This window comes from Dreissena polymorpha, chromosome 1 (assembly GCF_020536995.1).
Source record: "Dreissena polymorpha isolate Duluth1 chromosome 1, UMN_Dpol_1.0, whole genome shotgun sequence".
NCBI classification, from domain to species: Eukaryota; Metazoa; Mollusca; class Bivalvia; order Myida; family Dreissenidae; genus Dreissena; species Dreissena polymorpha.
In genome coordinates, this window is record NC_068355.1 from 86,174,930 (window position 1) to 86,190,630 (window position 15,701).

General features: G+C 39.1%; 1 protein-coding gene across 1 annotated transcript; it reads right to left on the reverse strand.

Moving 5' to 3' along the window:
- Positions 1-5,505: 5,505 nt before the first annotated feature.
- Positions 5,506-7,033, reverse strand: LOC127866513 (uncharacterized). Its single transcript, XM_052407071.1, has 3 exons — positions 6,830-7,033; positions 6,443-6,605; positions 5,506-6,162 (listed from the first exon to the last, which is right to left on the reverse strand). The coding sequence occupies exons 1-3, from the start codon at positions 6,873-6,875 to the stop codon at positions 6,057-6,059; spliced, it is 315 nt and encodes a 104-aa protein (XP_052263031.1). The 5' UTR covers positions 6,876-7,033; the 3' UTR covers positions 5,506-6,056.
- Between the last annotated feature and the right edge of the window lie 8,668 nt (positions 7,034-15,701).

Sequence of the window (15,701 nt, forward strand, 5' to 3'; positions counted from 1 at the left end):
TAAGTTTCCGAAATCTTAGAGTAATTACGGTATAGACAGAATAGCCGTCACATATTCTATACAACACTACATGCAACATAAAACAAACATAAAATGTAACGAACACAATAATAAAATGCACATGAACGCACCGCGACCGCAATAAAAGTATGATATTTGCAAAGAGCTGCTTATATAAACTTCTTAACAAACTACTTTGTTACAAAGAGGTGCCAAGACACTGAAGTTTCCATAACATGAAAATGCTATATTGACAAGATAGCCAATGCAATCGTTCCGATTTAGACTCGGTTCACATCCAAAACTGATTTAACATTTTTTTATGAATTTTTTACCACATTTATATAGCGCCCTTTTTCATACTCGAGATGTGCGTTCAAGGCGCTTTACATTTTTCGCCTAGAAGCTCGCCAATATTCGCGCTCATTTGCAAAGATCGATGTGGCGTAGTGGATATGGCGCCCGCTTAGGGTTCAAGCCTTATTGTGAGAGAGTTTGTTTGTTTGTTGTTGATGTTTTTACCTTGCGGTCAAGGATAACCCATGAAAGTGCAAGCACTTATTTCCAATGGGGTCCTTTGGTTTTTGCTGAAGAGACAGCAAGCAGATGAGACAGTATTGGGATACAAGGAATCCGGGTGCGATATCCTAGCTCTTTGCGAATAGATCCCTTGGTTCTTTTACATGCTCAGTGTATAGCACCGATACACGCGAGAATTATCTGGGTTTCATACCAGTACATCTCTAGATGGGTGGGAAACACTTGAAGCATTTTTGAAATTTCCAGTGCCCTGGCCGGGAATGGAACCGGGGACCTCTGGAATGGTAGACCAGAGTGTTACCACTCGACCACCGCACCACCAGTTCTTTTTATCATCTAAAGACAACCAAGTAGTGGTTCTATCCAGCAAACGGACTAGGGGCGTTTTAATAAGCTGAGGGCTTTCGATGCAATCGAGCTTAAATAAAAAAAAAGGTTTAAACTAACATTCCCCTAATAGTTGTGATAGTTTAGCAAAAAAAAATCACGCTTGCACTTTGTGCTTTCTTCAAACGTGATCGGTTTGTTCGTATTTCGCGGAATAAAAAACAACGCAACAGTTAATTACAGTGGTATCTTTTGTCCATTTCAAAACGACCCAAGCCCTAAAGTAAACACAATAATGTATCCAACATCTTGGTTCGTACGTTAATATATTTATGCATAAAGCTATTGTCAGTCCAATTGTGTAAAAGTCCTTAGCTGAGTACTACTAAAAATCGTATGTTCCACCTAGCATATGTTTCCCCCTTTTCCAAACGCCAGATAAGAGACATGTATATCGAAGGATTTTGTCCCCTAATATTCCTTTACCAATACCTGTTTATCACTGTTTATATTATCATGTGTTCGTATTTAGAAAATTGGGGCGAAATAACACGGCGCGTAGCAACAGTTTGATTTAAAGAGAGGCCACACAACATCTTTCAGTGCTATGTCCTGCTAAAGAATTCGAGGAAAACTGACATATTGAAGTAACAAATACTTAATCGGAGTTTGAAGAAAACGATAGTGTAACTATTTGCAAAACCTAATCTGAATTCAACATGTCAAACCATAGATAAAACATGTATATTATACACAACACGTCACACTTAATTTAGTGTGAAAACAGTTAACATTAAGATGTAACCCAGGACACTGACAGCTCATGCTGTATGACGTTTGAGGAAACAATCCTCCCAAGGTCTCTTTAACCAATTTATGCCTAGTGGACCCTCCCATCCTTCTAAATTGGATCAATTTATTTCCAAAATTAGGGATGTCTAGTATATTTATTTCTATATTTAGAATATTTCTTACAGAAATTCCCTTAAGCAAACAGCGCAGACCCTGATGAGACGCCGCATCATGCGGCGTCTCATCTGGGTCTTCGCTGTTTGCCAAGGCCTTTTTTTTAGACGCTAGGCATAAATGGATTAGGTTGTAAGCATGGTTTATGTAGCAAGTGTGAATTCTGAACATACATTTGTACTTGCGTTGCCAAATAAGCGCCTTACGTTGTAAAAATGAAGATGCTTTTTGTGAACATGCTAAATATTCTGAATTGCAAAGATAAATCTGTATGCACAAGCCTATATTTTGCTTTTAAAATAGTATTTTTTAATTATAATTAATTTTTATATATATATATATATATATATATATATATATATATATATATATATATATATATATATATATATATAATTAATTTATATATATATATATATATATATATATATATATATATATATATAAATGTCGTGTATTGAACTTTCCAAGACTTTTCGGCTATATGATTTGCGTTTAATCTTTTCCACACTATATTATTCGTCACTGATATATCACAAATGAATCTGTATTTAATAATTTTGTTTTCATATTGGTTACTTCCTTCGGATTTTAACTATAATTTTAATGGAGACCTACAAGCATATATGAGTTACCGACGCTGACTGCATACACTGTCAATGCAAATGATAATCCTGCTGAACAACCCATTCAGCTGATACAACGTACATTAATTGATTAACAAGAGATTTGTGAATACAAATGTTTATCTTTGAGTCCCACTCATAGCATTGCCTTTATCAGTTTTGATTCCCCATTTTCACACATTGACGTCAATCGGCGATTGATGTAGGTGAAACCACTTTACAACGTTTTGAAGGCCAATCGTGCGATTGCCAGTCAGGTTAAGGTTAAGTTCACTATTTAGATAACCCCATTCACACAGTTAGGGCACGCCATGCGATGTACTCAGTAAAAAATATTGCATATAATGACTCGCTATGAAGTGTTGTCCATAATGTGTAATATTTCTTGTACATATCGAGTTTGGAATCGTTTGCAAGATAAACGTTAAAGGGATCTTTTCACGCTTTGGTAAATTGACAAAATTGAAAAAAGTTGTTTCAGATTCGCAAATTTTCGTTTTAGTTATGATATTTGTGAGGAAACAGTAATACTGAACATTTACCATGGTCTAATATAGCCATTTTATGCATCTTTTGACGATTTTAAAACCTAAAAATTATAAAGCGTTGCAACGCGAAACGATTGAATAATTTGGAGAGTTCTGTTTTTGTCGTGAAATTTTGTGAAACTACGAAGATTGCTTATATAAGGTATAAAATACGTCAAGTAAGTGTACTCGACGGAATAGCTCAGTAGGCTAAAGCGTTTTTACTTCAGGACTCTGGCAGGACTCCAGGGGTCACTGGTTCGAAACCTGGTCCGGGCAATGTTCTTTTCCTTTTTTTAAATTTTATTCTTGATTTTTTACTGGAGCTTTTACGATCCAATGTTTACATTTATCGATATAAAGCATTTAATGAATAAGTTAAAAAATGCCAAAATCTGTGAAAAGGCACCTTTAACAAAGTAAACGTAATTAATAGCGTCAGCTTGAAGTCACCCTAGGGTGACAAGAATCGGCTTCTATAGTCACCCCGGGTGACTTGTGGGCCATTTCAGGTCGACAATGACCCATTGAGCGTAATTAATAATATGTTAGCATTATGAGGTACGAATTTTGAAACATTTTTTTAATCTTTAACGAGTGAATATAAATCAGCGTCGTTATTAACACTTTCAGTGCGGGAACCGAACTTTAAAGGCCTTTGCAAACAGTTTGGATCCAGATGAGACGCCACAGAACGTGGCGTCTCATCTGGATCCAAACTGTTTGCTATTCTGATAGTATTCTTTGAAAAAAAGTGAAGACAATGCTTATTTTACAAATTCAGCAGACGACATTTTAGCAGACGACAAATTTTCCAGCATGCAAAGGGTTAGTATAATGATTATGATTCATGTGTACCTCATGTCTTATTTAACCGCCACAGTGCACTTATATACCAGTCAATGCATCGTCATTACCGGTTAACGCATCGTTATATCATAATCTGCTGTATAAGTTAATACATTTTGACTGTACCATTCACCACACGTCAGCCTACAAATCAATACATCGTCACTGTACCAATCAATACATCGTCACTGTACCAATCAATACATCGTCACTGTACAAATCAATACATCGTCACTGTATAAATCAATACATCGCCAGTGTACCAGTCAATTAAGCGTCCATTTACCAGCCAATGCATTACCACAGCATTAGACATAACATGCCTTTAAAGGTGCCTTTTCACAGATTTTGGCATTTTTTAACTTATTCATTAAATGCTTTATATCGATACATGTAAACATTGGATCGTAAAAGCTCCAGTAAAAAATCAAGAATAAAATTTAAAAAAAGGAAAAGAACATTGCCCGGACCAGGTTTCGAACCAGTGACCCCTGGAGTCCTGCCAGAGTCCTGAAGTAAAAACGCTTTAGACTACTGAGCTATTCCGTCGAGTACACTTACTTGACGTATTTTATACCTTATATAAGCAATCTTCGTAGTTTCACAAAATTTCACGACAAAAACAGAACTCTCCAAATTATTCAATCGTTTCGCGTTGCAACGCTTTATAATTTTTAGGTTTTAAAATCGTCAAAAGATGCATAAAATGGCTATATTAGACCATGGTAAATGTTCAGTATTACTGTTTCCTCACAAATATCATAACTAAAACGAAAATTTGCGAATCTGAAACAACTTTTTTCAATTTTGTCAATTTACCAAAGCGTGAAAAGATCCCTTTAAGTTCTGCATCGTGGTAACCGGAAATGGATCGTCGCTGTTTATCTTATTTATTTTTTAATTTCTGCATTGTAACTACGTCAAACTCACGTAGGTTGTTTTAATGAGTACATATGTAATTTCTTGAACAATATTGCAACTTTGCAATAAACAACGTCCTTAACAACTTTTCCTTATGTCAATGCAATCATCTAAATAGATGTATCGATGACTTATACGAATACAAACTTTTACACAAAATACTATTTCAGAAGTATTTGCTTACTTTTGAATATTAATTTATTGAACGGTTTCTGGGGCGTATAGTGGCAAAATCCCAAAAAATATAGGTACGTATTAAAACTTCCTTATCTTCCATCTTTTCACATATTTATCACCACTATTTAAATAGTGATGAAATCCTTACATAAAAAAATTAAGCACCATTAGTACACATGCATATGTCAATGCACGGGTCTTGTTAAATTGAACACCCGGGTGCAACATCAGGTCGCGCATTATGTACTTGATGTACCGAATATTTTGTTCAATACGATTTAACTTAAAGGTTTTCATGCGCGAAAAGTGTCCCGGGGACCATTTTTTGTATCAATGATGATTTAGTATTGTTGTTATCGTTTTAGAAACGATAAGTATGTGTTAATTTATAGCTGAATAAATACTTCGTATAGCATTTAGTAAAACAAAATTATACTACCGAGCAAGCATGCAGTCGATGAGTCCATTTTACAATCAGGTCTCGTGATTTTTAAGTTCATTTAAATTTGGAACGTGAAAACCTTTTGGCGAGTGCGTTAAATTAGCTGCACAATATCAACATGAATAAAACATACTTTTAAACATTTTAATAATAACACATCATATATGAACATAAACAAGAGATTCAATCATTAGTTTAAAATACACGAACATTCAGAAAGTATATACATGGTATCAATCAGTATTACATATCAGTTTCAATCATGTTCAAATCACATAAGTGAAATACCGTATTATCGCATGTTGCTATCAAATCATAACTTGAAAACAAAATACTTACAATCATAATACATAAGCACGAATTTCAATTAAAAGTTATAAACATTAAAAGCATCTCATTATAGCATATGGTGTTTGTCAAACGAAGCGGAAAATAAATTCCTTGTCACGTGTCCACACGGCTGCAAACGTGTACGCGACCAGCCTCGAGTGATCTGTTTGTGCTTCACTGTAGGCACGAAACGATAAGTTCGTCTAAATCAGTTCTGATTTGAGCTGGCATACGGACGGACACTTTGCACAGAACAACACTGTTCGTGGTCATATTTTTCTGTCAATGTTTGAGCATTGTAAATATTAATCTCATTTCCGGCAACAGTTTGTTTTAGTATTTTTGTATTGCTTAGCCAAAAAGCGCCCGAATAAATCGGTTGACATGGTTTCCATCATGGCTTGCGTTCTTGCAGGGTCCAGGATGTACGACCGCTATCGGGTTGAAATCCCCAATCCTGAAACGGCAGTAACATTTTTGTTTCATATGCCTCTGTCAGGTATATCAAGGGAGTTTAGCAACATGTGTAACTCGGGAGCGCGTGCAACTGTATAAACAATTAAGTTACATGATTGTGTCCAATTAAAAACTAAATGTTATATGAAAAAACTTTTAGTTGTTCTATGTACTTTTTAAATGTCAGATCATGAAATGATTTACCGGTATATAAACGGAACATGAATACAGGTCCCCGTTGTCAATGATGCATGTATGAATATGAAAAGGCATTTTCTTACTTGCAGTATTTTTTCTGGTTCTCCAATTTCATCTCGCATTCGTTGCCGTACGTCTGCGCGTCTGTACAGCAGACGGGTTTTAAGTCCTGGCCGGTACAGTTGATCTTCTCCTCACATTGTATGTCGTCCAACCAAAATCTCTTCACCGGAATACAAGTCACTCCTGCAATTTGAACATAATTGCATGAATTATTTGAGGAAAACATATAGGTCACATTTTGTCACAGTTTGTAAAATCGTTTGAAAAAATAATCCTAAACTTGGAGAACAGTTTGAGTTCCAAATGAATAGTTATATTAATAAACATGTGATTTATTTAAAACGCACATGATGAAACAATGTAATTAAATTAAATATTTCAATATATGTATGCAAAATATAACTCACCGGCAATCAGTACAGCAGCAGCCAATATCAGTCGTCTTGCTAACATTTTTATGCGTTCTGGTCGAGTGCTTGATTTGTGATGAAGGTTTTGGACAAACGATCTTTACTTTATAGTGCTATTGTCTATCAGCACCCAATCTCTTAAAATTGATTAAATCAAGTCAAAACCATGGTCTAGTTGAAGAAATCGACACACTGAATTATTAAAGAAAGATTATATGTGGGAAAATCGTTTTTTTACAGAATAAGCTTCTAAAATGGGCTGCTCTTTCTTTCATTGACGTCAATTGAGGTTATGTCACTTAAAAGTGTGCGCATGGAAAGATAGCTGATCGTTTCATGTTGTTAAAAGTCTGTCGATATACAAGATAGTGTCCCCGACGCCCAGGTGTGGTTTGATCAATGTGGATTATAATCACATGGGATTTGTCTGAGCTACTGTATTGTCTCGTGCCTATCAAATCCCTAAATAAACATTAGGAATACACCGTATACAATCATGGTACTTACTTCACAAGAAAATGAGTTAAACAACTACGTACTTGCGCTTGTGTATTATTTCTACCATCGTTGACTATATGCATTGACGTAACTATATGCATTGACGTAGTGTTGACTATTAGTATTTTATGACGTTCACGGTAAAACATGCACGTACATAAACTTTAATCATTAAATAAATAAAGGATATAAACTTGACTAACACTGTCTAAATGTGTTTTTTTTTATGATATCCGGGTCATGTTACATAGGGTTGGCAGAATATACCGCATTGAAACACGATTAGATCAGATTAAAGAGCATGCAATGTAAATACAGACAAAAAAAAATTTATGTACGAATTAAGCATATACAGCTTAGCGTCAAAATAACAACATAGCAATAATAAATACACACAAACTCATGGTTAAAATAAGAACAATTTTGTTTATGCATTTTTACAAATACTAGTAAATGATTTTGTGAGAATTTAATATGTAAGCGAAGGCTCTTTATTTTATTTTTTTTTAACAAAGTTAAATGGATGTTAAAATCCGTAATTGATTGAGAAAAAAAAGTCATGCGGTTAGATAACATACAAAATTCCAATACAACGATAATATGGGAAAGGTCAACAATAGAAATAACCAAAATACTATTTTTCCCTTCACTGGTTAAATATGGGTATACAGTTCTTTGAACATATAAATGACTTGAGGTTAAAAAAAAACTATTATACATTTGAAGCTTTAAAGTCCTTTATGAATTACCCTTAACCGATTATCTTAAATATTACACATTAATTCAAAGTATCCCAAAGTAGCTTACTAACTAAAGTATTTGAAATGGAATTAGTCAACTTTAACAATAAACACATTACTTGAAAAGGTACAACAAGCAAAAAGAAAGTGTAAATACTCGTATAATCTACAACAAACCGAAACAGACGAAAACAAAACCAAACCAGAAAGTTAGTGGGAACAAATAATGTCTTCCTATGATCACAGTATTGACTGGAAACATGCTGATTTCACCAAATTTAAGAAACCCATTTATGCCTAGTGGACTCTCCCATCCTTCTAAATTGGATCAATTAATTTCCAAAATTAGGGATGTCTTGTATATTTATTTCTATATTTGGAATATTTCATTCAGAAATTCCTTTAAGCAAAGAGCGAAGACCCTGACCTCATCTGGGTCTACGCTGTTTGCCAATGCCTTTTTTCTAGACGCTAGGCATAAATGGCTTAAAACCAACATACATACTATTTAACGCAATTTTCAATGAAATGTTCTTATATGCATATTACCCACTAATTCATATCTGTATGAACGTAACTTAATACCTTAAAGTCAAACATTGTTTTTTAAACAGAAAACAATTACAGATTGATCTGAATTTAAATGATATTGTATTTAGTACTCAAACGGAGTCACTAATAAACTGCACAATTATTCTCATGAAATCTTACATATTCAGTACTAAATCAAGAGCCGATGGATAAAATGTTAAGAAAATGATAATCATATTTAAAACGCATATTGCCTTTGATAAAGATACAATTGATCAACATAATAAAAATGTCACAATTTTGCAATGACTTCATAAATAATCTTGTCCATATCCTTTAATATTAGGATAGGTTATTTGTTCACTCTACTCTCCTTTCTCTTTACTCCTTTTTAGCTAATCTTGTGACTACCAAAAACTAGTGCGTAATTTACGCGCACAGCATATACGTTGTTGTTTTTTTCAACAAAGATATAAGCCTAGTATGCCTAATTATGGATTTTTTAAATCAATTTTTACTCTCCCTTATTATTATAACCTATAAATTCCCCTCGTTCTTTCAATATTTACAAAACTACTATAGAATAGTCTCAACATTTATTTTCTGGTAACTGAAATGAAGCAAAAGCACATGTCGAAATCGATATTATTGTAAGTATATACCTACAAACTTTGTATGTACATTAAAAGTTATATATATATATTTCGAGCCTCGTTATGGAAAAACTGAGTTTAATGCATGTGCGTTAAGTGTCGTCGCAGATTAGCCTGTGCAGTCCGCACCTTCAAACCAGTGTCGAGACTATCCGCATACAGTCCGCACCTTCAAACCAGTGTCGAAACTATCCGCATACAGTCCGCACCTTCAAACCAGTGTCGAGACTATCCGCATACAGTCCGCACCTTCAAACCAGTGTCGAGACTATCCGCATACAGTCCGCACCTTCAAACCAGTGTCGAGACTATCCGCATACACTGCAGTCCGCACCTTCAAACCAGTGTCGAGACTATCCGCATACACTGATGTCCGCACCTTCAAACCAGTGTCGAGACTATCCGCATACAGTCCGCACCTTCAAACCAGTGTCGAGACTATCCGCATACAGTCCGCACCTTCAAACCAGTGTCGAGACTATCCGCATACACTGCAGTCCGCACCTTCAAACCAGTGTCGAGACTATCCGCATACACTGCAGTCCGCACCTTCAAACCAGTGTCGAGACTATCCGCATACAGTCCGCACCTTCAAACCAGTGTCGAGACTATCCGCATACACTGCAGTCCGCACCTTCAAACCAGTGTCGAGACTATCCGCATACAGTCCGCACCTTCAAACCAGTGTCGAGACTATCCGCATACAGTCCGCACCTTCAAACCAGTGTCGAGACTATCCGCATACAGTCCGCACCTTCAAAGCAGTGTCGAGACTATCCGCATACACTGCATTCCGCACCTTCAAACCAGTGTCGAGACTATCCGCATACACTGCAGTCCGCACCTTCAAACCAGTGTCGAGACTATCCGCATACAGTCCGCACCTTCAAACCAGTGTCGAGACTATCCGCATACACTGCAGTCCGCACCTTCAAACCAGTGTCGAGACTATCCGCATACAGTCCGCACCTTCAAACCAGTGTCGAGACTATCCGCATACAGTCCGCACCTTCAAACCAGTGTCGAGACTATCCGCATACAGTCCGCACCTTCAAACCAGTGTCGAGACTATCCGCATACACTGCAGTCCGCACCTTCAAACCAGTGTCGAGACTATCCGCATACAGTCCGCACCTTCAAACCAGTGTCGAGACTATCCGCATACAGTCCGCACCTTCAAACCAGTGTCGAGACTATCCGCATACAGTCCGCACCTTCAAACCAGTGTCGAGACTATCCGCATACACTGCATTCCGCACCTTCAAACCAGTGTCGAGACTATCCGCATACACTGCAGTCCGCACCTTCAAACCAGTGTCGAGACTATCCGCATACAGTCCGCACCTTCAAACCAGTGTCGAGACTATCCGCATACAGTCCGCACCTTCAAACCAGTGTCGAGACTATCCGCATACACTGCAGTCCGCACCTTTAAACCAGTGTCGAGACTATCCGCATACAGTCCGCACCTTCAAACCAGTGTCGAGACTATCCGCATACAGTCCGCACCTTCAAACCAGTGTCGAGACTATCCGCATACACTGCATTCCGCACCTTCAAACCAGTGTCGAGACTATCCGCATACACTGCAGTCCGCACCTTCAAACCAGTGTCGAGACTATCCGCATACAGTCCGCACCTTCAAACCAGTGTCGAGACTATCCGCATACAGTCCGCACCTTCAAACCAGTGTCGAGACTATCCGCATACACTGCAGTCCGCACCTTCAAACCAGTGTCGAGACTATCCGCATACAGTCCGCACCTTCAAACCAGTGTCGAGACTATCCGCATACAGTCCGCACCTTCAAACCAGTGTCGAGACTATCCGCATACAGTCCGCACCTTCAAACCAGTGTCGAGACTATCCGCATACACTGCAGTCCGCACCTTCAAACCAGTGTCGAGACTATCCGCATACAGTCCGCACCTTCAAACCAGTGTCGAGACTATCCGCATACAGTCCGCACCTTCAAACCAGTGTCGAGACTATCCGCATACAGTCCGCACCTTCAAACCAGTGTCGAGACTATCCGCATACAGTCCGCACCTTCAAACCAGTGTCGAGACTATCCGCATACACTGATGTCCGCACCTTTAAACCAGTGTCGAGACTATCCGCATACAGTCCGCACCTTCAAACCAGTGTCGAGACTATCCGCATACACTGCATTCCGCACCTTCAAACCAGTGTCGAGACTATCCGCATACACTGCAGTCCGCACCTTCAAACCAGTGTCGAGACTATCCGCATACAGTCCGCACCTTCAAACCAGTGTCGAGACTATCCGCATACACTGCATTCCGCACCTTCAAACCAGTGTCGAGACTATCCGCATACACTGATGTCCGCACCTTTAAACCAGTGTCGAGACTATCCGCATACAGTCCGCACCTTCAAACCAGTGTCGAGACTATCCGCATACAGTCCGCACCTTCAAACCAGTGTCGAGACTATCCGCATACAGTCCGCACCTTCAAACCAGTGTCGAGACTATCCGCATACACCCAGGTGTATAAATGGGTACCTGTGAGGGAAATAAGCCAATGTGCCGTGGCTGCATACTGCGCCAAGATGTTAACGGACGACTTGTGACCCAGTGATCAGGGAAAAACATGTAAAGCGCCTTTGAACGCACCCGCGAGTATGAAAATGGCGCTATATAAATGTGGTATATATATAAAAAAAATACAGTCCGCACCTTCAAACCAGTGTCGAGACTATCCGCATACACTGATGTCCGCACCTTCAAACCAGTGTCGAGACTATCCGCATACAGTCCGCACCTTCAAACCAGTGTCGAGACTATCCGCATACAGTCCGCACCTTCAAACCAGTGTCGAGACTATCCGCATACACTGATGTCCGCACCTTCAAACCAGTGTCGAGACTATCCGCATACAGTCCGCACCTTCAAACCAGTGTCGAGACTATCCGCATACACTGCAGTCCGCACCTTCAAACCAGTGTCGAGACTATCCGCATACAGTCCGCACCTTCAAACCAGTGTCGAGACTATCCGCATACAGTCCGCACCTTCAAACCAGTGTCGAGACTATCCGCATACACTGATGTCCGCACCTTTAAACCAGTGTCGAGACTATCCGCATACACTGCATTTTCGGTAAGAAGATACCCCATTTAAACAAAAAAATCGTAAAAGCGGAAAGTATTTGCCCATATTAGCCTGTTCGACTGCAGAGGCCAATCTTGGACAACACTTTGCTAACATGCATTAAGCCCCGTTTTCTCAGAACAAGTCTCATATTATTACTTAGATTGCGAAACTATATTGTCAAATCATCTTTGTGATCATAGAGATCATAGTGTCAACTACTCTTTGTAAACGTAGAAATCTTTTTATCAATACTCTTTGGTCTCTGTAAATGTAGAGATCACATTGTCAAATGCTCTCTGTAAATGTAAAGATCATATTGTCAAATACATTATTTAAATGTTAAGATCATATTGTCAAATACTAGATCATATTGAAAAATACTCCCTGTGAATGTAGATATCATATTGTTAAAGACCTTTTGCAAATGTAGAGATGATATTGTCAAATATTCGGCAAATTTAAAGATTATATTGTAAAATACTCTCTGCAAATGTAGAGATCATATTGTCATATACTCTCTGCAAATGTGCCCTGACGTGTGATTCGCTCTTTCCCTATGTCTGCAAATGAAGAGCGCAATGGCGCATGAGTCGCTCTTGCCCCCTCTCTGTAAATGTAGAGCGCGATGACGTATGAGTCGCACTTGCTCTCTGTAAGTAAATATTGAGCGCCATTGCATGTCACTCGCTCTTGCCTTCTGTCTGTACATATGGAGCGCCATGATATGCGAGTCGGTTTTGCTCTCTCTCTCTGTATATATGGAGCGCCATTACATGCGCTTTGCTTTTGCCCTCTCTATAAATGTAGAGCTTCTTGACGCGTGTGTCGCTCTTGCCATCTGTCTGAAAATATCGCTCTTGCCATCTGTCTGAAAATATGAGCGCCATAACGTGCGAGTCGCTCTTGCCTTCTGTCTGTAAATATAAAGCGCAAAGACGTGTGTTTCGTTCTAACACTCTATTTAAATGTAGAGCGTTATGACGTGTGAGTCGCTCTTACTCTCTATCTAAAAATGTAGAGCGCCATGACGTATTGGTCGCACTTGCTCTCGGTCTGAAAATATGGAGCGCCATGACATGTGAGTCGCTCTATTTCTCTCTGTAAATATGGAGCGCCATGACGTGCGAGTCGCCCTTGCCTTCTGTCTGTAAAAATCGAGAGCCATCACGTGTGTTTCGCTCTTTCACTCTCTCTTTTAATATAAAGCGAAATGATGTACACGTCGCTCTTGCCATCTCTGTAGATGTCACAATATATATTGTGTGAGTCACTCTTGCCCTCTCTCTTTAAATATAGAGAGCAATGACTTGTGAGTCGCTCTTGCCCTCTCTGTAAATGTAGAGCGCAATTTCGTGTAAGCCACTCTCGCCTTCTCTGTAAATGTAGAGCGTCTAGACGTGTTAGTCGTTCTACTCTCCAAGTAGAGCGCAATGACTTTTATTCGCTCTTACCCTCTCTGTAAATGTAGAGTGCCAAAAAGTATGAGTCGCTCTACTCTCTGTTAACGTAGAGCGCGATGACGTGTGGGTCACTTTTGTCCTTTCCTGGTAAATGTAGAGCGTAATGACGTGTGAGTCACTCTTGCCCTGTCTTTCAAAGTGCATGTAGAGCGCCATAAAGTGTTATTCGTTCTTGTCCTCTCTGCAAATGCAGAGCACAATGACGTGTGAGTCGCTATTACCTTCTCTGTAAATGAAGACCAGCATGACGTGTGATTCGCTCTTATTCTCTCTGAGAAGGTAGAGCGATATGACATGTACGTCGCTACTGCCCTCTTTTTAAATGTAGAACGCCTGAACGTGTTGGTCACTCTAGCCCTCTCTGTAAATGCAGAGCAACATTACGTGTTAGTCGCTCTTGCCGGTATATGTAGAGCGCCATGACGTTTAAGTCGATCTTGTCCTCTATGTGGATGTAGAGCGACATGACGCATTCGTCGCTGCTGCCTTTGGAAGTGCTCAATATCAATATATGTGTAAATGTTCACCACTTACGCAGCTTTAGTTTCGAGTGTATGCGGCGTGTGACAAGAGTTAAACATGTCTTTTCTTTTTTTTTAATGTCATGAATCAGGTTATAACGTAAACATCCAAACAAAAATATGGATGTGAGCTAATTCACAGGCTGATACAGTATGATCTCTCTAGCAGCTAAACTGTGTGAGTTACGCGAAACAAAATCCGACAGCAGGAAAAGGAGCGAACGGACCGACGGACAAGCGAAACTCAAATTGTCCCATTCATTGAAAGTGCATAAATGTTCTAAAAGATCTTTCTCAACAACTTCAACATCCAAGCGAATATTTCGAGCCTCTTTATTAATGCTCAGATATAAATAATCCGAAAAATTCCCCCTCTTGACTCCGAACCACCATAGTGTATAACAGTCTTCTAAGATCTACAAAAATGGGAACACTCTTGGGATATGGAATTTAATCCTTCCAAGTGTACGGTTATGAACATCCAGGTCAAAACATCCCTACAAATCCACTTACACACTCCACGGTCATACCCTTGAAACAGTTAGAGATGCTAAATACTTGAGTGTTAGCATCACATCTGACCTCAGCTGGAATAAACACATAAACCAGGTTACTGCAACAGCCAGTCAAACACTTAACTTCATCAAACGCAACATTCCCATAAAACACCCACGCATTAGAGAATTTGCCTTCAAAACCCTTGTCCGCCCACAACTTGAGTGTGGTAGCTCAGTGTGGAGCCCACACACACAGCACAACACAAACAAGATCGAGATGGTCCAACGCAGGGCCGCTCGATGGGTTACAAATGACTACTCATATCACAACAGTGTCACACACATGCTAGACAAATTAGGGTGGCGTTCACTTGAGAACAGAAGGTATGACTCCCGGCTACTGATGTTCTATGAAATTGTCCACGGACTGGTTGCTGTACCAATGCCTCCCTACGTCACTCCCCCGATCCGGCTCACTAGACATCTGCACCCTCTTTCATTCAGACAAATCCCCACTCCAAGCAACTACTATAAATTTTCCTTCTATCCAGCCACTATTGTCCTATGGAACTCTCTACCAGCCAATATTGTACAGGCACCTACCCTGGACCAGTTTAGGCTGGGGGTGACCAAACTAGACAACAGTTTCTAAGCAGGTTGGCTGTTTTTAACCTTTTATCTGTATATTTCTTCTTTTAACTAACACTATCACCCTTGTTTCTATGTCTCACAAATACATTATGTATTACTTTTTATCTCCTATACACTTCTTCCTTAATTTCCTAGCACTGACACGCGCCTGCTTGTAATGCTTATTGTTGGCGACTAGCAGTGTATATAGATAGATAGAT